General features: G+C 40.8%; 1 protein-coding gene across 3 annotated transcripts in view; it reads left to right on the top strand.

The window, feature by feature from the left end:
• The window catches only part of IDE (insulin degrading enzyme), a 109,100-nt gene extending 84,989 nt beyond the window's left edge, over positions 1-24,111 (top strand). For 2 of the 3 annotated variants that reach the window (XM_065894840.1, XM_065894842.1), the window contains exons 15-25: positions 2,626-2,770; positions 5,501-5,611; positions 7,640-7,760; positions 10,650-10,741; positions 11,739-11,850; positions 13,735-13,902; positions 15,490-15,762; positions 16,836-16,897; positions 22,392-22,464; positions 23,161-23,228; positions 23,888-24,111. In XM_065894840.1, the coding sequence (XP_065750912.1) occupies positions 2,626-2,770; positions 5,501-5,611; positions 7,640-7,760; positions 10,650-10,741; positions 11,739-11,850; positions 13,735-13,902; positions 15,490-15,762; positions 16,836-16,897; positions 22,392-22,464; positions 23,161-23,228; positions 23,888-23,983 (1,321 nt within the window). In that variant the 3' untranslated portion in view covers positions 23,984-24,111. Of the gene's footprint in view, positions 1-2,625; positions 2,771-3,257; positions 3,403-5,500; positions 5,612-7,639; positions 7,761-10,649; positions 10,742-11,738; positions 11,851-13,734; positions 13,903-15,489; positions 15,763-16,835; positions 16,898-22,391; positions 22,465-23,160; positions 23,229-23,887 lie in introns of all 3 variants that reach the window. The other variant, XM_065894841.1, reaches the window with a different exon arrangement.
• The last annotated feature ends 2,948 nt before the right edge of the window (positions 24,112-27,059 follow it).

A 27,059-nucleotide genomic window follows, 5' to 3' on the forward strand; every position in this document is an offset into this window, starting at 1 on the left:
ATAATGTTATCACTCAATTCAAATTTTACTTTGTGAGTTTGCACTCTGTAATTTTATATTTCTAAAATTCAGTGGTTTGTGTTTATAAAATAAATCTATCATTTTTTAATAATGTTCAGTATAATGATCAACTTTTTCATTAATTTTTATTTGATTTGCTTGGCATGAAATTAAAGCTGGATGTGTTTTAAATGTTTTAGAAAAGAGAAAAAGAATCTCTTAAGTAGGAAGTTAACAGTTCATGAACAAGTATGTTGAGACTGTAGGGATGTAAACATTGTTTATTTATAGCATGAGATTCATAGATTATCTAGAGCTGCCCTGAGATTGTTGGTGTTGTTTTTTGTTTGTTTGTTTGTTTACATCAAACATGGGCTTTCTGATTATGGCTTGCTGTTGGTAGAGAGCATTACAAAGCTGGTTTTATTTTTTGATAGTTCAGAGAGAGATTTTTAACCCTCTAAGCAGCTTGTCACACTTTCCCATTTGGCTTCTATGATCTGGCTTCAGAATACCTTTTGAGAGACCATTTGATATGTTTGCGTTCTCTAAACTGCCTAGCATAGTTCTCAGAATTTAAAATGTCTGCTTCCCACCAATCCCTCTCCATGTTCTGGTCTCTCTAGAGGTAAACACTATTAGGTTTCTTGTACGTTCTTAAATAAATTTTCTGTTTATCCTTTTAATCTTTTCAGAAATAGGATAATATTATGCATATGTACAGTTTTTAAAACTCTGTGATCCATGTTTAAGCATATAACATCTGGTTACAAAATAATATGTTTTAAGTTAACAAGTGAACCAGGATTTAAGAATTCCACTTGAATCAGGTTCTCATTTAAAAGTTAGTTTAGGACCCTCTCCAGTTCACCAGCATAGCTGCTGTGGATGCAGCATTTTAGGACACTTCTTGGAATTGCGTTCTGAGCTTGATCCACATGACTTTGAACTCCCAGATTTGTTTTTTTCTAGCTTTTCACTTCCACCTAAGGGTGCCTGTGGGGATGAACCCTTTCAAGGACTCTCTTTTGTTTTGATGCTTTTGTGAGCTGTGCTAGTAAGTTTCTGAACTGCTTCCTTCTATTTGACTAAAGAAGGAAGTCTGTCATCATGTATAATACTTAAAAAATTAAATGAGAGTGTTATTTAGATTTGCCAGGTGGAGAATGTATAGCTTTAGAATTTTCTCTTTGATTTCAATTCTCTGTAGTTAAGCATTTTACCCCTATTTTTACTTAATTATCAGTTTTTGATAAAATTTCTGGCTCTGATGTCAGTGCATTGGTTATATTTACTGTGCTATAGATAGAGTGAAATTTTTAATTTGCTGCCAAACAAACCAAGCCACGAGGCTACCTCAGGTCCTTTGTACTGGTTGTTTCCTCAGCCTGGAAAGTTCTCCACCCAGATATCCCCAGGGCTTGCTTCTTTGCTTCCTTCAGGTCTGGACCCAGATGTCACCTTTCAGAGTGGCCTTGATTAATAATTAATAATAATTTTAATGATAACAATTTAATTTATTAATAATAATTTTATGTAAATTAGCAATCTTCCTGTCCCACTACCCATCACTCCTGTTCCTCTGACCCTGCATAATTTTTCTCCATAACACTATCACCACCTGATGTATCATATTTAAATTTATTATTTGTCTCTTCCAACTAGGCTCTAAACTCTGTGAAGTCAGGGACTCTGCCTGATTTGTTCCTTCTTTATTCCCAGTACCTAGAGAAGTGCCTAGCACTATAGTGAGAATGTAGTACATATTTGTTGAATGAAGGAATCTTTTACTTGCTTCCCATAAAGGTAAGCAGTGTCACATAGTCAAATGAATAGGTCATTTGACTTAAATCTGAATCCTAACTCTGCTGCTACTAGCCCAGGTGACATGAGGAAAGAGATGCTTCTTATTTGGGAAACGAAGATTTAAGTTAGGTCATCTCTGTGGTCCTATTTAGCTCTTGCACTCTGTAATTATTTCCTCTCTTTTGTTGCTCTTTCTCACTTAAAAATTTTCCTGTTTTAATATTTTTTCCTAGTTCTGGCTGTAGTTGTATGATGGATATTATCAATTACTTTACTGACAGTGTTCCAGTCTCTTGGTTTGGGAGGAAACTCAAGAGATAAGCTAACATTTTCACAGGTCTTAATTTTTCTCTTTCAAGTCTCAGTTTTTCCCTTTTAAGTTTATATAATCATAGCACACAAACTTCTCAATCTCATCCTCCTGCCCACCAAGGGTATGGCTTGCTTAGAGGGAGAAAGAGGACACACACATGCTGTTATCAGCTCTGTCAGCCACGCCTTCTCCTATTAGCCTAAATGTAGGCATGCGTTTTGGCCTGTTCCTCCTTACCTACGCAGTGTTTCTAACTTGTCAGTTCTACCACGCCATCTGGGGTAAGCAATTCCTTCTCCCTCTTCACCACTACCAGCACACATAGCATATTTCAAGCTTCTTTTATAAACATCTTGTTTTTTTTCCTCATGAGAATTCATGTGTATTCAAAGTGTATCTTCAGGAAGTTATTTTAACCCCTGTTCAGTTCCTCGATCCATCTCGAAAGGCCATATCACATTGGGAAGTAATAAATCAGCTATTTTACTGTCAACATTTTCTTCCAGCCCATTTGCTTATGTGGACCCCTTGCACTGTAACATGGCCTATTTGTACCTTGAGCTCCTCAAAGACTCACTCAACGAGTATGCATATGCAGCAGAGCTAGCAGGCTTGAGCTATGACCTCCAAAATACCATCTATGGGATGTATGTAAGTACCCACGTCTTAGAGCCTTCCACTCATCAACATTTTTTATATTGATTTGCTGGAAGCATTTTTGATTGAGGGTGTGAGTTTAATTTCTTTTTTTTGTGACTAATCATATTTTCGCATCATTGAATTTTTAAGTTAGCTCTTACTGTTAAGTATTCAGCGATATACCATTCATATTATGCAAATTTTCCTTGATTTCTTTTTTTTTTTAAACATCTTTCATCAGACTGTCATATTTTTCTCCTCAAAACAAAATTGGACCCTGATTTAGGTTTAGATCTCTCCCATTCTGTACCTGAAGTCTTGGTCTTTGACAACAGAGAATGAAGTCTTCCTGCCGTTGTAAAACAAAAGGTTGGCCTATACTATTTCCCTAGAAATTCAGATTGTGAGGCTGCATATTCATACTCTTCGGTCATGTTTCTTCATTACCATGCCACTGCTTGAGGTATCAAAGCATTTCTTTTGTTTTTCTTTTTGTTAGTCGCTACATTTATGCTGATCCTCTCCATTGCAACATGACATACCTGTTTATCAGGTTATTGAAGGATGATTTAAAAGAGTATACATATGCAGCACGCCTCTCAGGTTTGAGCTATGGCATTGCATCAGGAATGAATGCAATACTTGTAAGTAAAATGAAAACGAAAGAAAAGGCGTCACACCGTTTAAGCTTATGTTGAGCTTGGGAAAACTATTAACTTCTGCATTTTAAAACAAGAAGATTGATGGTTTTTTCCTTGCACCTTTTTAATGATTGAAGAACTCAAGTTAGTCTTAGTTCCACTAACAAATGATTTAGTAGAGTTTAGTGCATCTTGTGAACATGTATTTATGCTACGTTTATTTGCATGTTCCTCTGCTTGAAATGTTTAACGTATTAATCCTGAAAGCATGTTGTTCTTTCCATGTATTTGAATATATTAACATCTGTAAGTGAAAGATACCCATAGTGACTGTTGTGGTGCTGAATTTTACTTATATTATGAGCTTCTTTATTTCTGCTGACAGTAGTAGAAAGTTCCTGTGTTCAAATACGACTGACAGTTTCATTTAATTTATTTTGTAGCATGTATCATTAACTACTTTTAAGTGTGTTTTAAGATAAACATTATTAAATGCATCCCAAGAAATAACTAGATCCTTTCTCTTGAAACCGTTTCTGTTATGTTTCCAAACTTATATCTCATTTCCAAATTAACGTCCCTCTTCTAGCACACATTCACCTTCACTTTTCTTAAAAATATGTTGTATGTTTTCGTAACAACTAAAATGAGAGCATGCACTGTGTACTCTTTCTAATTCTATACAAAAGGTTTTAGGGTTTTTAAATTTTATTTATTTTGCAGTGACTTTTTTTCTTCATACAAGTAACTTTTCTGGTAGTTTTTGTTTAATGTATAAGTATATATATAACCTAACCATTCTCAGAGTCCAGGGAAATTTGAAGCTCAGAGGTCAAAATAAAATCCAAATAGAAAAGTAATAATCCATGGTTTATTTTTTGCTGTTGAGTTTTAGTAGCATATCACCATTAAAATAAATAATTTTAAATTTGTGACAGAATGGGCTTCCTGCTAGTTGTCAGTCTAGTTCCCACGGTACATGATGTGCTTTCCATGGGCAGTGACCTTCACTCCTGCTGAGATACTTGCCTATCAATTTTCTTTTTCTTTTTTTTTTTTTTGCGGTACGCGGGCCTCTCACTGTTGTGGCCTCTCCCGTTGTGGAGCACAGGCTCCGGACGCGCAGGCTCAGCGGCCATGGCTCACGGGCCCAGCCACTCCGTGGCGTGTGGGATCTTCCCAGACTGGGGCACGAACCCGTGTCCCCTGCATCGGCAGGCGGACTCTCAACCACTGTGCCACCAGGGAAGCCCCTTGCCTATCAATTTTCATAAGGTAGAGGCGTCCAGAGATATTCTAGTTCCAGTGTATCCTCTAACCTCTGTGGGTGCCACCATGTGGCAATATGATAGTAGGAAGTGTGATAATAGGCTTCCCCTGCTTTTCAAAACGTTATGCTTTCAGAAACTATTAAAGTAAATTGTCCTAAGGCAAAATCCAGACAGTACATACAGTGTATCCTTACTTCACATCTGTTTTGCCACTGGCTTTTGGTACATCAGCAGAACTCATCAAACAAGCAAGTAGTGAGACCTATGGACCATTATTGGGCAACATTGGACAAGAAAAGTGGCAAAATGCCATATAATAAAAAATTGGGGCTTCCTGATTTCTTAAAAGATGATTTTTAAGAATATTTAAATATAAACAATTTGGGGACATATCCAGTAGTTTGCTAGGTAACCCTCCCCTATGATTTTTACCTTCTTAACACAACTATAAAAATCTTAAGCCTGCCATTCTTTAGAAATTCTTTTTGAAGGTTAAATTCAAAACACATTCTATAGTTAATTTTGACTTAATGAGAACTTGAATTTTGATGATACATAGTGTGTCCTGCCGTAGTTTGGCACCAGGTAAGTTTTCCTGCTATTGTTTTTGTTTAGGAAAAGCATATGCTTTTGGATATTAGTAAATAAAGATGGTCAATGTTATCTTCCTAAGTGTCGAACTATATTTATGAGAAATGAAATTCATTTAATTTCTTGTTTTATTTTTATTTTGATACACCTGGTTTGGGGATTTTCTACATGTTTTAAAGTCAAGTTGAAGTTGTTTCATGTTAATTTTAGACTTTTAATATCCTGAACTCTTTCCGTAGCTCTCGGTGAAAGGTTATAATGACAAGCAGCCAATTTTGCTAAAGAAGATCATTGAAAAAATGGCTACCTTTGAGATTGATGAAAAAAGATTTGAAATTATCAAAGAGGCAGTAAGTTTTCTCAACTTATTTTTATAGTTTTTTTATTCATAAGGTGATATTGCCACATTATGAACATTTTTGAAAAAGAGGCAAGGAGGAAAAGAAGCATTCATAACCCTGTGGCAGTCACTTTATCCTATCTTTGCTGAATCCTATAGGAAATCTCCCAGGAAAGCCTGGGAGACTCTGGTGGACACCTGGCCCCCCTTCTCTGTAGGCCCTAAGAGCTAGGATAGCACTGACTTTCAGAGAGGAGCCTGAGGTAGACCTAGTGGCTTTCAGGGACTCCTTGAAGGTTTCATCCAACCTCCATTTAAGAAGAACACTCTAGGGCTTCCCTGGTGGCTCAGTGGTTAAGAATCCACCTGCCAGTGCAGGGGACACAGGTTCGAGCGCAGGTCTGGGAAGATCCCACATGGCGCAGAGCAACTAAGCCTATGCACCACAACTACTGAGCCTGCACTCTAGAGCCCATGAGCCACAACCACTGAAGCCCACGTGCCTAGCTCCTGTGCTCTGCAACAAGAGAAGCCACCACAGTGAAAAGCCTGTGAACTGCAACGAAGAGTAGCCCTCACTGGCTGCAACTAGAGAAAGCCCACGTGCAGCAATGAAGACCCAACACAGCCAAAAATTAAATAAACAAACAAATAAATAAAAAGGGAAGAAAAAAAAAGAAGAACACTCTATTCTGCAGGAGGGACCTCAGCCTTCCATGACAGCCTTGTCACATTAGGGGAGACTATTTAGGCTTGATGTGTCTTCCACTTAAATTCAACTCATGGTTGGTCCAGTAATGGAAATATGGGATGGATAGCTACTTTAAAAGCCAAACTATGACCTTCATTGTACACCCAAAGAAATTGTCATCAGTTTTCAAATTAAGATTCAATATTTTTTATATATACATATCCATGTTGCTTGCTTAGAGAGACTTTTGGGATGACCTTATGGTGAAGAATTAAAGGATGCCAAGAGATGGAGGCCTTGAAAACTGGGGATAACTTTCTGAGAGATGAAAGAGATCCTGTAGTGAAGGTACTTAGAGTACATGTCAGATGCTGGGGGTAAAGCAGCAGCCTGGACAAAGAAAAATTATGCTCAAGACTTCTCTGGTGGTCCAGTGGTTAAGACTCCAAGCTTCCACTGCAGAGGGCACAGGTTTGATCCCTGGTCAGGGAAGTAAGATCCTTCATGCCTTGCAGTATGGCCAAAAAAAAAAAAAAAACCTTTTGAAAGTACAACATGCAATCATTTTTATTTATTTATTTATTTATTTATTTATTTATTTTTGGCTGCGTTGGGTCTTCATTGTTGCACGCGGGTTTTTCTCTAGTTGCGGTGAACGGGGGCTATTCTTCGTTGAGGTGTGCGGGCTTCTCATTGTGGTAGCTTCTCTTGTTGCAGAGCATGGGCTCTAGGCACGTGGGCTTCAGTAGTTGTGGCACGTGGGCTCAGTAGTTGTGGCTCATGGGCTCTAGAGCGCAGGCTCAGTAGTTGTGGTGCACGGGCGTGGTTGCTCCACAGCATGTGGGATCTTCCCGGACCAGGGCTCGAACCCGTGTCCCCGGCATTGGCAGGCGGATTCTTAACCACTGCGCCACCAGGGAAGTCCGCAATCATTTTTAAGACTCCGTGTACACACCTCACTCTTGATACTATTTCGGGTGTTATAAGGAACATATATTTTAATTGAATTTAATTGAAGTTCTGTTCTCAGAATTTTACATTTCTTAACTTTAACTTTACATTTCTTAATTATGGGGACAAAAACCAAAAAAATTACTTTAAAAAAATAAGACTTCAAAAAAAAAAGAAAGAAAAAAGAAAAAGCATGCTCTTTAGTTTAAGTATCAAAGGGAGAGAGGAGTAAGTCCCATTCTAAATTACATAACTTCGAAAAGGAAGATGAAGCAGATATCTCTGCATCCCATTTAACACATCATTTATGCAAAATGAAGTTTGATTATAGCTGACCTTTTGAAATGATTTTAAAAAGGTCGATAAAATTAACAAACCCACGTCTCCCTTCACTAGTATATGCGATCTCTTAACAATTTCCGAGCTGAACAGCCTCACCAGCATGCCATGTACTACCTCCGCTTGCTGATGACTGAAGTGGCCTGGACTAAAGATGAATTGAAAGAAGCCCTGGATGGTGAGACTCTTTCTACTTATAGCGTAATGCTTTCTTCATTCTTTTCTAAAATCATTTTGGTTTTATCCTATTACCTAGTATTTATGCTTTCTAATAACTTGTAGTTCCATTAAAGCCAGCTGGGCATACTGTTTTTTGGGTTTTTTTGTTTTTGTTTTGTTTTTGTTTTTAGAAAAGCAGTGGTGGCCTTTGAAGTGGCTTTTGTATTCAGGCAGTTTAACCACATTTGCTGTTTTCAACCTGGACCCACAACAGTCAGTTATTACTGTTAATAGATTTCTGCAGATGACAGTGTTTTGACCCAAGCACTTACCTTGTTAATATTGAAGTTTTCAGAAAAGGAAAAAAGGGCTGAGCTTGAAAGTCTTATCACACAGAAAGAATGCTTAGGCATGTTTGTTGTTGTTTTTGTTTTTGTTTTTTTGCGGTACGCGGGCCTCTTACCGTTGCGGCCTCTCCCATTGCGGAGCACAGGCTCCGGACGTGCAGGCTCAGCGGCCATGGCTCACGGGCCCAGCCGCTCCGCGGCATGTGGGATCCTCCCGGACCGGGGCACAAACCCGTGTCCCCTGCATCAGCAGGCGGACTTTCAACCACTGCGCCACCAGGGAAGCCCTTTAATGATCTTTAATGACAAGTCCTTTCTTATTATGTATCACTGCGCCTTTGATGACTTTAGTGACAAATCAAGAGCAAAGTATTGAAGGTCATTATTTTATTGGTTGAGTAGGCATATAGATTATAAAATTCATTAACTAGAACAGATACGTTTTTAATCTGGACAGTTAATACACTTTTCTTTGCAAAATGATTATGAGTCACATCCGGTTGTAACAAGCAGGAATTTTACCTTTTTAAAAAAATACCACATAATTGATTTCAAATACATTTTCAAGAGACCGAACCTGCATTCAGCATGATCCAAAAGCAGAGATTTGGGGATTCCCACCCCCTTTGTTAGATTCTGGGTCAGATGGTATATGAATTGTAAGCAGAATTAGTTCTAAAGTTTCACATAGGCGTGTGATGCCTTCCTAAAATGTGTTTTATAAAGAGAAAGTCAGCACTTCTTCGGTTGAAATTTTCTGCTCTAATAATCATTCTGTTTTGATATATATATTCATCAATAATCCGGTAATGCCAACATGGCTTAATCTGGAGACAACTCAATATGAGAGGCTGGCTCCCCTGTGACTCTACGTCTGTCAGCTATCCAGGTGCCAGGGTAGCAAGAACCTCAGAATTCAGTGTGGTCCAACCGCATTTACTGACTGCCTGCTATGCACCAGGCGCCAGACTGCAGGTGCTTGAGATTAAAAAATGATCAACTAGGTGGGGTTTCTTGGATCAAGGAGCTCCAGTCTAGTGGCAAAGCGTAAATGTAAAACAGATTGTTTTTTGTAGAGGCAAAGAGACTGAGTATTGTTATAGAAGTTTGCAGAGAGGGCTGAGGGGTCTAGTGAAGGGGACTTCTAGGGCAGTGCAGTGGAGTGGGATGGGTATGCATTTTGGAATTAGACTAAGATTCAGATGCAGCTCTGCCACTTACTAGCTTGATGACTTTGGACAAGAAACTTAAATTTTCTTAACTTCAGTTTTCTCACCTTTAAAATGGGGATAATAAGGCATAATTTATAGTTTATAAGATAACATCTATAAAATGCCTGATGCATAGTAAGCACTTGTTAATTCCCTTCCTATGTCTCTCTTTAAATTTTATTCACTAATTTTAGCATCCATTGTAGCATTTTTTAGTATGGCGTCCTAATGGAGAAGGGACAACTCTTCTTTACTGAAGAATTAAATCAGTACATGTAAAAGTAATGAGAAGAACAGAAAATACACTATTAGGATTCCATAATAATAATTGATACAGGCAGTATCCACCATTGGATGCTAAATTAGTGGGTAAAAGTTAAGTAAGGACAAAATATTTGTGTGGTCTCAAAGTATTTCCTCCAAAGTAAATATTTAAAAATTATAATGGGAAAAGAAGGCATTGGTGAGGTGGCTTTTCCTAATTGCTTGTAGAGCATTACATGAGTTACTTAATTATAACCAAAAGATTAAAACAGTCCGCTGGCAGACAGCACTGTAGCCACGTGGTCAGTGTTTACATCACCAGTATTACAGCGTAACAGCATCATGTGCCCCCGATGCGATGCCCTGAGGAAGACATGTTACCTCTGGGGTATTCTTTCTAAGAATACAGAAGCTCAATTTAAGCACGAGAAAACACTAGACAAGCCCAAATAAAGGGCATTCTATAAAATAACTGAGCAGTACTGCTTAAAACTCTTAAGGTCAGAGCTTCCCTGGTGGCGCAGTGCTTGAGAGTCCGCCTGCCAATGCAGGGGACGCGGGTTCGTGCCCCTGTCCGGGAAGATCCCACATGCCGTGGAGCGGCTGGGTCCATGAGCCGTGGCCGCTGAGCCTGCGCGTCCGGAGCCTGTGCTCCGCAACAGGAGAGGCCACAACAGTGAGAGGTCCACATACTGGAAAAAAAAACAAAAACTTAAGGTCATGAAAGGCAAGGAAAGACCAAGGAACTGTTACAGATTGGAGGAAACTAAGGACACATGACAACTAAATGCAAGGTGGGATTGTGGATTAGATCCTGGAACAGGAAAGGGATATTAGTGGAAAGCCTGAAATCCAAATAAAGTCTGTATTTTAGTTAATAGTATTGTCCCAGTGTTAACTTCTTAGTTTTGATCATCATTCTATGGTTGTTACAGATGTTAACGTAAGAGAAAACTGGGTGAAGGGTATATGGGAGCTCCCTGTAATATTTTTGCAACTCTTCTGTAAATCTCAAATTATCTCAGAGGTTTTTTTTTTTAGAAAACCTTATAGGTAGAGCTTACTATTTCTTACTCTTGTTTACAGATGTTACCCTTCCTCGCCTTAAGGCCTTCATACCTCAGCTCCTGTCACGGCTGCACATTGAAGCCCTTCTCCATGGAAACATAACAAAGCAGGTGCGGGACTGAGGTTTTAGCAACAATCTTTTATGCATCAGTGCAAGAGAAAATTTTACCCTAGTTGGTCTAAGATTACTAACTAACCAGCACAGTGTGGCTGTATAAGCACATTAGTGTTGACTCAGGCTTCCCCGCCCTGTGCAGGAAGGTAGGGGAGGGTATAGGGGGAGCAGAATGATCATGGTTAACTGTGGACCTACTTTCACAGCTGTCTCCTCTGTTTTTGCCTGCCTCGTGCAATCATTGACGGAAATGGGAATAATTATCCCTACTCTGTAGGACAGCAGGACTGTGTAGTGGATGAGAGCACATGGTGTAGAATCAGGCTGGATTCAAACCTTGACTCCTCCGCTTACAAGTTATGTAATCTTCTGAAAACGTCTTAATCTCTCTATGCTCAATTTCCTTATCGGTAAAATTACTTATAAGGATTAAATTAAATAGTATATTCTTAAGTGTTTAGCACGTGGAAAGCATTCCAGATTCCCTTGGTAGTCTGTCTTAAAAGCCCACACTCTCTACCACTCTGTTATATTGCCTCCAAAACAATATGCCAAGGTCAGGTGCTAATAAGTGGCTAAGACAGTATTCTTCCCCAGGTCAGTTTTATTCAGAATAAAGCCTCATGCTTACCTCCTTTGCTTTGCTTATAGCCCCAGTTGTCTGGTGTGGGTCATTGACGTGGGACCACCTTTCCATCATCAATACCTCTCCAGCTTTGGCAGTGCCTTTTCCCCAGAATCGAGATCAGTGCTGATGATTGTCTGGGTCTCTGTTTCTCTTCACTACTACCATACTGACTCTATTGCAAATTGATGAGTTCAGTTTTTATCCATTTGAACAGGATCAAATGTATTTAAGGTTTAAAAATCCACTTTTATGATAAACTAGGTTAGTTTGTTTCACAAGCATGTTGTTTCATGTTGCATGGGCTGCTATCTAATCAGGATACGTTTGTGATTTGTAATGTGCTGTGACCTATCTTCTTCCACAGGCTGCATTAGGAATTATGCAGATGGTTGAAGACACCCTTATTGAACATGCTCATACAAAACCTCTCCTTCCAAGTCAGCTGGTTCGGTATAGAGAAGTTCAGCTCCCTGACAGTAAGTGGAAATGTTATATCTTTGGTAATGGACTACTTTGACATAATATTGTGTGTGATTACAGATGAGTTGAAGTCACTTGGATGATAATATATAGTTTTATGGTAAAGATCTACTGGGATCCTCTACTATTTATAGCTAGAGGTAGATAATTCTGCAGGAAAATTATCTGTAGGAGTGCCAAAGAGGTAAAATTGGAGGTAGGCAATTATTTTGAAGAGAATGATACTGGAATTGACTGGTAATTGAGTATAGAAGAGTTAGGAAAAAATCACAAAACTAAAGAAATGTTGATTGTGAAGCATGAAATAAAATTTATTTATAAAAAATGTAAATTAGAATTAGGAGTGCATAGGAGTCTTTGGCAGAAGACTCACAGGTGCAGATAACACCATGTATTCATTGCATGCATATTTGATAAGGAATTAATATAAAGAATTGATAATAATATATTGGAGTTTGCAATGTTGGGTTACTTTTACATTAACAGGGGTTTCCTTTGAAACCACTCATTAAGAACTCATTAAGCATTATTTTCAATATTGTTCAGAACTGTATGGTGGGAAGTATGTTAGACCAGGGATGAGAAGCATTGATTTTTTTCTTTGAACTTTTTCTAAAAGTAATCACTTCCTCTTCTGAACCCCCAGCACAGGTTTTCTGAACCTTTCCTTGTTTAACCTACTCAGCACTTCTTCTCTTGTATTGGGATTGAAGTGCATCTCCATCTCCCCCGTTAGGCTATACATTTCTTAAGGCTGGAGTCTGTGTCTGGCTCACTTGAGTAGCTACTAAAGCATTACCTCAGGATCTCTCTGTTGAATGCTCAAAGACACTTTGAGCACAGCACTGCTATTCTGCATGGCCAGTCATTACAGACCTGGTAATGGTTACTTTCAAACTTCACTTAGCTTGTTCCTCAGTCACCGCAGCATGGCAGAGAGGGAGACTCAGGAACTGCCATTCAAGGGAATTCCCTGGTGGTCCAGTGGTTAGAACTCTGCACTTTCACTGCCTAGGGCCCTGGTTCGATTACTGGTTGGGAAACTAATACCCCACAAGCTGCTCGGTACAGCTGAAAGAACAGATGACTGAATGAACGAACACACTGCCATTCAACAACCATAGCACATGGTCATCAGGCAATGACTAAACACGGTGTATTTGCTCAGTCACACTTACTGCTCATGAAATAGTTGTCAGATCATAAAGCATGGCCATCTGTTTATAACTTTGATGAGTACTTGATCAGCGTACCTGAGTTTTTGTCTTAGCTCTCCACCATCCAACTTTGTGTCCTTGGACAAGTCACCCCGCTTCTCAGGGTCTTAGTCTCCTCATCTCTAAAGTAAGGTGTTAGGCTAAGTCATCTCTGAGCATTGTGCACATTTGTGTAAATTTGTGAATTGACCTTCAGTGTGGGTGTTGGTAAACAATATTAGGAATAGAATGCTAAGTAGATAATGGCACAACTAGTCATTTAAAAATTGTTTTGTATGGTTATTAAAACATAGGTAGTATTTCTGTTGAAGTTCTTATAGATATTAGCTAGTTCTAATCTAGTATGTACACTACATTGTAGATTTCATTAACTATGGATCTCATTTAGCATCAATACTTAGTCATAAAATGGGTTTTTTATAAGTGTTTTGCCCTTTAAAGTCAGTGAGTATTTATAGAGGGCCTACCAAGTACAGATCACTGTATTAGGATTCCCTTGGGTAAGTTGAGTTTCACATTCTTAATGAATTAACTGTAATAGTTTGGAACTGCCAAAAGACACCAACCGAACTGAACAACTTCATAACAGCCAAACAAAACAGTAACTTTATTAAACCCTAAATAAATTTTTGAACGTGTTGCTGTCTTCTTGAAACTTCCTAGGAGGATGGTTTGTCTATCAGCAGAGGAATGAAGTTCACAATAACTGTGGCATCGAGATATACTACCAAACAGACATGCAGAGCACCTCGGAGAACATGTTTCTGGAGCTCTTCTGTCAGATCATCTCCGAGCCATGCTTCAACACCCTGCGCACCAAGGAACAGCTGGGTGAGGGGGAAGCAGGGGATGGCAGGACACCTCAGTCCTTGAGGAACAGCCATTGTTCTCGAGAGCATTCTCTGCATGTACAGTCCCCAAGCATGATGCTTCAGGCATGCTCTACTCAGAAAGACTGTGAAAGCCTGTTTGTGGGGAATCCACTTCTAGAAGATAAGCAGTGAACATCGCATGGACATTAGAGCAGTTCTTAAGGAGATGATACTGTGTTTACATTACATACGAGTCTATAAAAAGGTCATTTTGGGTGGGATGCTAGGGGAAGTCTGTTATGGGTGACAAGGTGGGTAGCAAGCCATCCACAGAAGCTTAGATTTACTGAATTTTGGGTTCATTGAGGGGGCAGGTATTTTCTTTGATTCATCTTTGTTTCCCAAGCCTGGGGCACATAGAAGGTACTCAGTAAGTGTCTGTTGAGGAAATGTTTCGGCAGAGTTCTAGGCAGTGTTAAAAGCCTTGGAGATCCTGGCAGCTTTGATCAATTAAGGAAAGAAACAAGCCCCAGTAATGTACATTGAATAACCAATGAAAAAGGATTTGGGCGAGTGTCCCCAAGTAACAATCTTTTTTTATTTTTTTTATTTATTTATTTTTTATTTTTTTACAATCTTTTTTTAAATAACCACAGTGGTAGATGCTGGACAGCAAAAGTGGATAAGGGGCTTCCCTGGTGGCGCAGTGGTTGAGAGTCCGCCTGCCGATGCAGGGGACACGGGTTCGTGCCCTGGTCTGGGAAGATCCCACATGCTGCGGAGCGGCTGGGCCCGTGAGCCATGGCCGTGGAGCCTGTGCTCCACAGCGGGAGAGGCCACGACAGTGAGAGGCCCGCGTACAGCAAAAAAAAAAAAAAAAAAAGTGGATAAGTTATGGATGGTCTTTCCCTTCATGGAGCTCACAGTCTAGTCAGGGATGCAGACCTGTAAGGAATCATTGTAGTACAGTGTGGCAAATGCTACGAAGAGTGTTCAAACTCTAAAGGCTATGCTGAAGGTAGGGAGGTGTGGTTTGGGGCAGAGCAGCTGGAGAAGGCAAGCCACGAACGCTGTTTAGGAAAGGTGTAGACGGTAGGTAGTGTATGAGCTCACAAGGTGACAGTGGAAGTATGACCTTCAGTTACTTGGTCTAAAGATTTGCAGTCTGAATGGAGTTGGTCCAGGAATGGGTTATCTAGCAAGAAATGCAATAGTGGAGGCAAGTTCACACAAGGAACTTGGACGTGAAAGGAAGCCGAGCTAGGACAATGGTTAGGGGATGAAAATGAGTCCAGCATTTCATAGGGATGAGAATAACTTTAACATGGATTGAAGGGGATTAACTAGCAGACAGGGAGGAGCCTGGGAATATTGAGTCTGAAAGATAAACAAGGGTTTTATCTCCAAATTTCTAACTATTCTTCAGGGAGCTCTTCTGCCCTGTCCTTAGGAACTGAAGATATTGTAATGGCTCATTTCTTCAGAGGTGAATAATATAAAGCCCTAAAGTCGATTTTATTTGCTCTGACAGGATAATTTTTGAAAGATTAAGAGTGACCCACGTCTCAAATGCCAAGGTCCTGACTGGCTGGTGTTTGCGTTTCAGGCTATATTGTCTTCAGTGGGCCACGCCGAGCCAATGGCATACAGGGCTTACGGTTCATCATCCAGTCGGAAAAGCCACCTCACTACCTAGAAAGCAGAGTGGAAGCTTTCTTAATTACCATGGAAAAGTCCATAGAGGACATGACAGAAGAGGCCTTCCAAAAACACATCCAAGCATTAGCGATTCGTCGACTAGACAAACCAAAGAAACTGTCTGCAGAGTGTGCTAAATACTGGGGGGAGATCATCTCCCAGCAATACAATTTTGACAGAGGTAAGGCAAAATGAGGGCCCCGACATTCATGGCATGCAAGTAAAACATTTGAGGACATTGATGCCATTCTACAAAATGGTATTTGTTTTGTAGGTGATGTTCCAGTATGATTTGGGATGGGGGTGGAGGCATACCACTTATAAAGAATCTTTATTTAATGTAACAACAATTTCCTAGTAGAAACTTTAGCTTTTTTTTTCCTTCTCTGAACTAGAGCTGGATCTATCTGTATCTCATAATAATGCACTAATAATAAATCTGATTTCACTTTTTGTGTTCATTCAGTACGCCCCTGAGGCTCTGAGCACAGATATGTAGGTATTTCTCATAACTCTAAATGGAAAATGTGCAAATTGAACTCTCTTGAGACAGGTGCTGCCCTGGAGGCACAGGGGTTCAAACATTTCCCTTTAGGGATCTCCCAAAATTTGTTAGTGCTTTTAGATTTGGGAGACTGCGCTCCCCAAAGTGTCCTGCTTATCAGCTTCCTTTTGCCTTTCTTAGAACAGATTAACAATGGAGTGCGCTCAGCTACACTAGAAGTCAGAAAGAGTTGGGTTGTGTTCTCACTGTGACACCAACAAGCCAAAGATCTCAGCCAAGTAACATTTTTTGGGCCTGTGTTTCCTTACCTGTAATTTTTCTAGCAGTTGGATTCACTGTTAATAGGTTGGCCAAGAAGTTCGTTCACGTTTTTCCGTAAGATGTTTCGGAAAAACCTGTGCGTACTTCTTGGGCAACCCAATACCTCCCACTTATTGAGCATTTGCCCTGTGCCCCTGGTATTGTGTTATTGTCAGTTAAGTAGTTGTTATCCCCAATTTCTAGATGAGGAAACAGGCTCAGAAAACTTGAAGTGACTAGCCCAAGACCCAACAGCTCATAACTAGAGAGACAGGATATCCTCTTACTTTTTACTTGAAATTTATTCCCTTACTACTTGCAGGAGCAGATGATCACTCAAAAAGATGGATTCTTAAGAGTGTTGGAGTGAAGTATATTGTCATTTAGTGTAGTGTTCTGGGATACTTAAAATGAAAATATTGTAAATTCTTGTTTGATTACTTTTTTAGATAATACAGAAGTTGCCTATTTAAAAACACTTACCAAGGAGGATATTATCAAATTCTATAAGGTAGGTTCAATTTGCATGTTTAGATTTTGACTGATAAGGAAATATTGTATGCACTGTGTTGTGTGTTGCTGCTTTGTACCCATTCAGGCCGGATTTATGAAGGCATTTTTATGGACCTAAGTAGTTTTTGTGTGTGTGTGTGGTACGCGGGCCTCTCACTGTTGTGGCCTCTCCCGTCATGGAGCACAGGCTCCGGACGCGCAGGCTCAGCGGCCATGGCTCACGGGCCTAACCGCTCCGCGGCATGTGGGATCCTCCTGGACTGGGGCATGAACCCGTGTCCCCTGCATCGGCAGGCGGACTCTCAACCACTGCGCCACCAGGGAAGCCCTGGACTTAAGTATTTTTGACACATATTACTGTTAGGAAAAAGAGATAGTCCCTATTGAACCCAGTACTGTTTTTCTCTCCCTCTGGACCGAGGACCGTGGTGGCCCTTCCTGGCTTCCAGATCCACCTGTTTAGGTTACCCTTCTGTTTCTTCTCTCTGTTCCTCGCCCCAGCCCACAAAGAACATCGCTGAGCTTTTGGTGGGAAGAAAGAGCAAAGAAAACAAATAGAACTTGGGAATCAGATTATTTTCCAGTCTCTGGCAACTATAAATCATCTTCACTAATTTAGTTGCCACTACGGCTCCTTTTAAAAATAAATGATTACTGGGCTTCCCTGGTGGCGCAGTGGTTGAGAGTCCACCTGCTGATGCAGGGGACACAGGTTCATGCCCTGGTCTGGGAAGGTCCCACATGCCGCGGAGCTGCTAGGCCCATGAGCCATGGCCGCTGAGCCTGCTTGTCCAGAGCCTGTGCTCTGCAATGGGAGAGGCCACAACAGTGAGAGGCCCACGTACGGCAAAAGATAAATAAATAAATAAATGATTACTCACCTTTGAACTGTGTTCAGAGATCTTCTGAGTTGTTTTTTTTAATTGTGTTTATTGAAGTATAGTTGATTTACAATGTCATGTTAGTTTCAGGTGTATAGCAAAGTGATTCCATTTTATATATATATATATATTCTTTTTCATATTCTTTTCCATTATAGGTTATTATAAGATATTGAATATAGTCTTATTGTTTGTCTATTTTATATATAGTAGTTTATATCTGCTAATCCCAAACTGGAGATTTGTGAGTTTTTTTTTAAAGTAGAATGACTTTTTATACTAATTATTATATTTATTTATTTATTTTCGGCTGTGTTGGGTCTTCATTGCTGCACGCAGGCTTTCTCTAGTTGTGGTGAGCGGGGAGCTACTGTTCACTGCAGTGCGCGGGCTTCACATTGCAGTGGCTTCTCTTGTTGCAGAGCGCGGACTCCAGTAGTTGTGGCACGCAGGCTCAGCAGTTGTGGCTCGTGGGCTCTAGGGTGCAGGCTCAGTAGTTGTGGCGCACGGACTTAGCTGCTCTGTGGCCTGTGGGATCTTCCCAGGCCAGGGCTAGAACCTGTGTCCCCAGCATTGGCAGGCGGATTCTTAACCACTGCGCCACCGGGGAGGTCCCAGATTTGTAAGCTTTAAATGCCTGAGCTCACTGAGAAAGTTCAGTTCATCAAGAGAAAAGAGAGGCACCACCATTAAAGTTTTCCCAGTACAGCTTGAAGAGGTTTACACCATCCAAATTTTCCCCACCTGTAACAGAATTCATAGAAGGGTAGCAAAAATTTTAAGTGGGCATATAATGTGTAGTAACCATGCTAAGTGCAGAAATTAAAAATTTATGCTGCAATAGAGTTGTACCTAAAGCACTATATATATTCTTTGTAATGTATTGGGACCTCTAATTTGTGTAAAATACTTTTATGTCTGTTTTTTAGGACAAGGAACAAAATTCTACTCCGTAATTACCATAGTACCTTAGAATTATACCCTATCTAGTATCCTTAGCCACTTCTCCTGGTTCATATCTGATTTATCAGACACCAGGTTTTTCGTTGGGAGCTCAGGTCCTGCCTCATGCTAACATCTCTGGGAGGGATGTCATCTGCTTTTCAAGGTCATTTCTCAGGGATCTGTTGTAACTGCCATAACAGGAGTGGTGCTTGCAGTTCTCATTGGAATGATTTTGTGAAATTAATTGTACAGTGAAGGCTAATCTGATCGAATTCACCACTGTTGGTGCTGTGTGGGAGAGTGAGGAAAAGGAAATAGCCCTGGGGAGGAGGTGCTGATAGTTTCATAGAAGAAAAGGGTCATTTAGCACTGCCTACCAGTTACTCTCCCCCCAGATCCTCTGCAGGATGACAAGGTTTCTGGTCTCTGTATGTGCAAACAAGTATTCATATAGCCAGTAACACCTTAGCAATAAGAAAAGAGAGACAGCAGCAATTTTAGGTTCAAAATTTGACAGTAAAAGACAGTATTTTGAATGTTCCTTTCTCAGCAATGGAATTTGAACCATTTTGGCTATGGACATGGCTGGCTGGGCAATTTACCATTTTCTTTACCTCATGGCTCCCTTGCATTGTGTAGAGGAATTGTGCTTTTTTGCAGTGATAGTCTTTTTTTTTAAAATATTATTTATTTAGTTTTAAATTTTGGCTCTGTTGGGTCTTCGCTGCTGCATGAGGGCCCTCCCCAGCTGCGGCAAGCGGGGGCTACTCCTTGCCGCGGTACACGGGCCTCTCATTGTGGTGGCTGCTTCCCCTGTTGCGGGCTTATTAAGTAGTTGTAGCGCGAGGGCTCTAGAGCGCAGGCTCAGCAGCTGCGGCTCTCGGGCCTAGCCACTCCGCGGCATGTGGGATCCTCCCAGATCAGGGCTCGAACCTGTGTCCCCTGCACTGGCAGGCGGACTCCCAACCACTGCACCACCAGGGAAGTCCCAGTGATAGTCTTTTAAAAATATATATATTTTGACAAGGGGGAGGCTTGGCCTGTGAAGGGGCAGTGGGTATATGGAAAATCTGTGCACCTTCCACTCAATTTTGCTGTGAACCCAAACTGCTTGAGAAAATAAAATCTATTTTAAAAAATGTGTGTGTATGTATGTAACAAAAGCGCATACTTTTTTTTTTTTTAATTTTTTTTCTTTTATTTTTTGGCCACACCATGCAGCATGTGGGATCTTAACTCCCTGACCAGGGATCAAACACATAATCCCTGCAGTGGAAGCACAGAGTCCTAACCAGTGGACCACCAGGGAACTCCCAACACATACATATTTTTTAAATAAAACAATATATAAAATAAGATTCTGTTCTGAAATACAACCCCAGGTAGTCTTTGTGTCTGTGGGGAGAGAGCTGCAGTAGGACCATGAGGGGCAGAGTTGGGTGTGAGAGCAGGGCTCCAGGACACGTGTCCGCTGCCAGGCTGTTCAGCCATCCAGAGCCCTGCTCAGAGCTGCTGGCCTCACTCAGTGATCTGTGGGGCAGCAGCAGGAGCACATATGGCCTCTGAGCACAGACTCTGGGCTCAGCCCTATCACCAGCTAGCTAGCTCTGTGACCTTGGCCAAATTACTTAAGCTTCCTTATTTACAAAATAGAGATTATGGGGTATTCATTGAAATGAGGTATGTAAAGTGATTGGCACTTAGTAGCATTTATTAAACAGTCTCTATCGTTATCTCTTTATTAGTAATACTCAATCTTAGGATTTTTAAATATTTTAATCAGAATGTTTTAGATCGGAATATGTTTTCCTCCTTGGTGTTACACAGTGGGTTTTAGTTGTGTTGATTTACTACTTAAGACTGTTACACTTTGTGAGGTTCTCAACTGCCTACAAAAGAGGGTGCTCATGTCCAGCTCTTTTTGGTTCCTAAGACATTTATTTTAAGACATTATTAGTTATGTGTGTTCAAAAAGAATGATGACTTAATATGACTTACTGTGATGTTTCCAGAAGAAATGAAGATTTCTCTTTCCTTCCACAAATTCTGTTATTTATTTGAAGTTACAGGTGGTACCTGATTATTGAATTTGTGAAAATAGCAGTTATAAGACTGACTTCCTTGTCTTGAAAAAATGAGAGTATTTATTACCAAGCTTACGCTAAATCTAGAACAGGCTTTCCCTAGCTATGTTCCATGGTACAAGATACTGGTAGGGGGTACCTAGAAAAAAGGGTTTCATGACCATGTACGTTTAGGAATGATTACTCTTTATTCTCATTCTTGGTGAATCACAGAGCATGTTAGCTTTTGAAAAGTTCTAAGAACCCCATAGTTAAGATTTCTTTAGCCCAGCATTTGTTGTTTTGATTAACAAAATATTTCCTAAGCTGCTGTCACTATGGACACTTTTTTTTCTTTTTTTTTGCACAGAATACCTATAAGTATCTCTTAGGACTCTAGTGTTCCTTAGAATAGAGAAATTCTAAGAAATTTCTGCAGTTGGTTGGTTTTTAGAAAAATGGAGATTATCCAAAGTTGGTCAGGAAATTGAACAGGATATTCTGCTGTAACCGATACAGGTTAAGAGGGCAGTGAAGGTTTGGGTGATAAGGGATCAAGAATAGATCTTTGGAAGCAAGCGTTTTACTCCAGTAAGATGCTCTCAGATGAGGCACTGCATGTTGCTGGAGGCTGACCTGGGCTGAGCTCCTGAAAGAGGCTGTTCTGCCAGCTGGCAAAGCCGTGGGCAAGCTTGCTGTGCAACCTCAGCAGGGCTTCTACTGCAGCTGCACAGGGCCAGGCTTGCAATAACTGTTCCGTAAATAACCGTGAGTCAGTCTGGCTTTGCTGATGATCTCTTCCTCTGAGGTTACAAAACATTGCTGCTGGCTGAGGCATCAGGGGAAGCTGCATCACAACTTGTGTTTTCCCTTTGGAAAAGACAAATACAGGTGCAGCATCAAGGAAAAGGTGAGGAGACACTTCCCCACAGGATCCTTCTGCCAACATACCGCTCCTGGCTTTCTTGGTAGTAACTAAGGGGAGTCCCTCAAAGCAACGTGGTGGAATGGAGAGAACAAGCAAACCTCACTTCTGGCACCATCCCTTCCAAGCTGTGTGACTCCAGCTGTGTGACTCTTTGTTTTAGAGTCAGAGTCTCTAAAACAGGAATCATCATGGTGTTTAGCTTACAGAGAATCGAGTGAGCTAACATAGGAGAGAGGCTGGTACAAGATGACACTCGAGAGATGTTAGTTTTCTTCTTTCCTTAGGGGGGCAGGCATCGTGGTCATCCCTTAGCTAAGCTCAGGCCGTCGTCTCTGCAGACACTGCAGATCAGTAGGTGCAGCCCTGCATCACACCCCAATGAGAACTAGGCTAGGCTTTTAATCCCAGCCCAGGTACCTACTAGCTGTAGGAGCTTGAGCACTTAATCTCCTTGGACTCACTTTTCTCATCGTAAAATGGGGTTAAGAATAATTCTTGCCTACCTCCTAATTTTTGTGGAGTTCAAATGAAATACTATAGGTAAGGGGAAAGAAAGGGAGGCGTCTTTACTGTTTCTGACTGCGTGAGAACTGATTCTTCATGGTCTTAAGAGAGCACCTCATTTTAAGTTCCTTAGTGGGGCAAAAGGGTGACCTTGCTATTCTTTCCACTCAGGAAATGTTGGCAGTGGATGCCCCGAGAAGACATAAGGTATCCGTCCATGTTCTTGCCAGAGAAATGGATTCTTGTAAGTATTGAGTATTGGCTTTTTCAAAAGTGTGTTTTTAGGCACGCGATAGCTGTATCATGCCATAGCCACAGCCCTTACAGACCACCAGGAAGTAAAGGGGCACAGAAGGGGAACTAACTGGAGACAGGGTCTCCTCTGTCAAAGCAAAAATAAGGGGAAAAAGGAAATGAGGCAGTGAAGGAGAAAGCCAACAGCAGAGGACACAGTGCCGAGCTGGCCACAGCTCCATAAGAAAACAAGGCCAGGTGCTGGTAGGGCATCTCCAAAGAAGCTGTATGGAACAACTGCATGTGGCAGGGGAAGGGTGAGCAGTTTATCTGTCCTTCCCATCTCCTGTCTTTGACGGTTTGCCCCATGACCATTTACTCCCCCGGCCTTCCAGGTTGTTTTACTGGGTCCTTCCGGGTGGCCAGAGCCTCAGGGTCCCGTGAGGTCAGAGCTGGGCACTAAGGCAGCTGCGGCCAAGGCTATGTAAGCACAGTAACATCATGAACCATCATTAGGGACACTCTGGATAGGAGGCAGGACAAGCGAACAAGGCCTTGGGAGCACACACCCTAAAAGGATCTGAAAGGTACATGAACGAGACCTGGTGCAGATTTTTAGTGAGCTGAGTCTGGTTTGTGTTTGTTTGTTTGCTCTTGTGTACAAGTATCAGTAAGTGCAAAGCATTAAACCTTTTGTTTTTTATAGGTCCTGTGGTTGGAGAGTTCCCATGTCAAAATGATATAAATTTGTCACAAGCACCAGCCTTGCCACAAGTAAGAAATATAAATTTCATGTTAGCTTGCCCTGTTAGAGGACTTCCTACTTAGAAGGAGCTTGTTCACCAGGACACATAAGACCTAGAGATTTCAGGTTACGAGGTATTCGGGCATCTACTTCAGGTCTCCCTTAAAGACCAGGTTGCCATTCTTTCCTTTTTCAGCTGCAGAGACTCAGCCTTTGCTCTTGTCCGCCTTGTCCTCTAGCTTGAACAGTTGTGTTACTCTGCAATGAATCATCTCCAGCCACATTTATCCCAGCCTTTTCCATGGTGCTTGTGCATTTTAATCATCTGGAAAGGTTGGCATTTACTTGCAAGAAGAGGAAGCTGGCAGTGTAATTAGGCTCTTGCTGGGTGGGCGCACTGGCCTCTACCACTCCACCAAAGCGGCGGTCCTGAGCCCTCAGTGGGCCTGCCCTCGAGTGCCCAGAGGAGAGCCAAGATTCTTCCCTCTGGCCCAGAGTCCCACTGGGGACATTCACCATAGGTTTGCATAGACCCTCTGACCTTACTGATCCAGGAAGAGAGGTCAGTAGATATAATATGTAATATATAGTGTAGAAACTAGTGTGTTTATGTAAAAATAAAGTTTATGTCCTGTTCGGTCTGCTTTTTAGGCTAAATACACTAAGAGAAAACTTTTTTTCTTTGCAGCCTGAAGTGATTCAGAACATGACTGAGTTCAAGCGTGGTTTGCCACTGTTTCCCCTTGTGAAACCACATATTAACTTCATGGCTGCAAAACTCTGAAGATTCCTCACGTGTGGGAAAGTGCAAGTGGATGCATTCCTGAGTCTTCCAAGGGCTAGGAAAACAATCTTGGCCACTTTAATATTTTCTGGTTCACTATTAGAGAGAAAAACAGAAAAAAAAAAAAAGTTGTCAAATGTCATTATGTAGAAATATTAAAAATCCAAAGTAATTAAATTACAAAATCTTATAGATGTAGAATATTTTTTAAATACATGCCTCTTAATATTTTAAAAGTTTTCTTTTCATTACTAAGAGAAATGTCCCTTATATAACAATACTTAAAATGATGGATGATATTCCTATAGAAACTTTCTTCCTTATTCTGTAAAATAGTCACTTGTCAGAAGAAAAATATGTTAGCTTTTTTCTAAAAGCCTCCTAGGTTGACAGAAAAGACTTCAAAACATGTAGAAAGATAATACCTTTTTAAAAATGGATCCTCAACTTCGCTTTCTACTTAATGGTTTCATGTAAATAATGGAGAACATTACATTTGGCAGATAATGAACAAAGCAATGTAATTTTCTTTTATTAGTGAAATTGCTGATTATATAAGGCATGGTTTTAATCTTTTTATAGAATTTGAACATGTTTTTTATTCAAACTAGTAAAATGCTGGAAAACTCTAGAACACCCTACTTATTTACAGTGCTAGAAATACAGACTTACCTTACATCAATTTTGTCCCAAACTGAATTTCTCAGGATTACTGTGATTTGTTTTTTTCTGATTGAATTATATTGACATTCTTGTTCATAGTTGGTTTGCAGTGTTCCATCAGTGTCACTTTTTCCCATCAACACGTTGCTGTATTTATTTAACAGAAACAAACAGGGTCAACTTCAGATCCCACTGAGTGTGTGACATGCTTTTCCAACATCATCTATTCTAAACACCTGTAACTTTTTACTACCACGAAATTGCAGTCAGTATACGAACCAAAATATTTGCCCCATTATGAATATAAAAGGCAACACATGCAAAGACACCTTTTTGGAGGTATAAAAAGGAAAGCCTTGGATTCTTCAATAGCGTGCTCTCCATAGAGACTCTGAATCCTGTTTTGCTACCAGTCTAATACTGCCTTAAGTGTAAAGTTACTTTTTGAATATATAAATTCAAACATACAAACACACAGATGATGACTGGAGTGAACTTTTAAAAAATATTTTTTTTCATGAGATACAATTTTGGATGAAATTGTTACTGTAGATTTAACAGCTGTTTTGAAATATTTACTGTTATTAAAACTTAAAGAGAAATTGGAGACATACAGGCACTAGTAACAGTAAGTGGCCCTGTAGTTCACTAACTCAGGCAAAGTAAAGAATGGCATTTTCAAATGACATTTCACCTCCCTATGACTTGATTTGCCAGGACTTCTTTCTGTAGAGTCACGTCTTTTCACATCTTAAGTTTTCACATTTGCTGTTTTTCTGAATAATCTGAATTTGGGGCAAGAATGATAATCCCAACTGTGGAGGCTGCTTTCGAAAGCAGGGCTCCATTTCTACTGTCAGACATATGTGGTGCTGTAACCATCTTTTTATCCCTGCCTTCAAGAGCTTCCTTGTATGAAGCCTGTCTTTGTCCATCAGAAGGTGCGTGAGTCATCATCACTTCCTTCTGGTTTTATGCATTTGTAGACTATGCAGCTTTTCATCAAACTGCAGATATATACGAGAGGGATCAAAAACTAGTCCTGAGTGCATAAATCCACCACTGGAAAAGTAAATAATCCACTTATATCTTTTCTGTGGAAAATTATGTGCTACTGGGTAACTTTTTGCTCTTTAAAACAAAAAAGGGAGGGGGTGAAATTGAACGGTGTCACTTTTATGAGAAAGTCACGTGAAGGAATCTGAACGGCATCTCGTGTCGTCTTACAGGAGCCTGTGGTTGCTCTTGAGCGTACTCTAGCGTTGTCTGGTTTCCACTTTGGATCTAGAGCTACTGTTGGATCACTCAGGCATCCTTATGGATTCAGCTACATGGGTCCAAGCTGCAGTCCCTGAGCAATAACAGACTACCTGGCTGCTGCTCTTTACTCGGCGCTTAGTAAATGAGAGTTGCGAAACACACTAAGGTGTTAGCTACCCGTGACTTTTTGAAAAGTCTTCTTTTTCACTGCTTGATGTGGAAGAGAGAGCATGTGACACAGCCAGTACGTGGTAGAGTGCTGGGGTAATCCTGTTTGCAATAAATTGCCTGAATTCCACCTCTGGAGTTTGCATTTGTATTATTTTTACAGTTTCAGTGGCCAGTCCTCAACCTACCTCTCAACATCCTGATTTGACGATGTTTCTTGCTTTCATTGTTCCCAATGTAGAAAGCAGTGGATTCTTTTTTTTTTTTAAGTGAATCTGGGTAACAGTGATTTAGTCAAATAAATGGGTCAATTTCACAGTCTTAAGAGTAGATCACTTTTGTAAAACAGGAATCTCAGTGTGAGAGGCTGAACTCCTTGCTGACCCCAAACCCAGAAAGATTTGTCCTGTGAGTTTCAGGGAGGAGAATTCAGAAGGTAGAAAAAATATTTCTCTCCTCATCTTCCTCGCGTGTCTCCAGCGGCAGGTTAGGCAGATACCTTGTCCGATCCCTGGCTTCTTACTCCCTGTCAAAATAATCTTTCTACTCGTGTGGTTACCAGCTGGTTCAACCGAGCATTTCAAGAGGGAATCCGGTGGTTCTTCAGTTTCCAACCTAGGACAGTAGTGCAGGGCACATGGTCAGCTTCGTGCTCAGGGAGGACGCAGCTGCCCCATCCGGAGGCCTGGAGCCACCCCAGGTTTTAGGCCTTGGTGCAGTTTCCGCCTCTCTCGTGGTGTGTGAGGGGAATCATCTGGTCCCCTTCTCTTAGTCGCAGCATGTTCATGGTGAAAACCAAGGATTCCCACACATTCATCTCCCTTTGTAAGGATGGTTCCTGCCCTCCTAAGCCCTCCCTGGAAGGGCCTCTGACCAGTAGGCTTCTAGATCCCTAGCGTTCTGTGCTGCCCATCCGATGAAGTTCATTCACTGTCCTTATCAACCTGAACGTTGACCACTCCATGGTTTCTTGTGGCAAAGCGTC

Source organism: Phocoena phocoena, chromosome 16 (genome assembly GCF_963924675.1).
Source record: "Phocoena phocoena chromosome 16, mPhoPho1.1, whole genome shotgun sequence".
Taxonomy (NCBI): domain Eukaryota; kingdom Metazoa; phylum Chordata; class Mammalia; order Artiodactyla; family Phocoenidae; genus Phocoena; species Phocoena phocoena.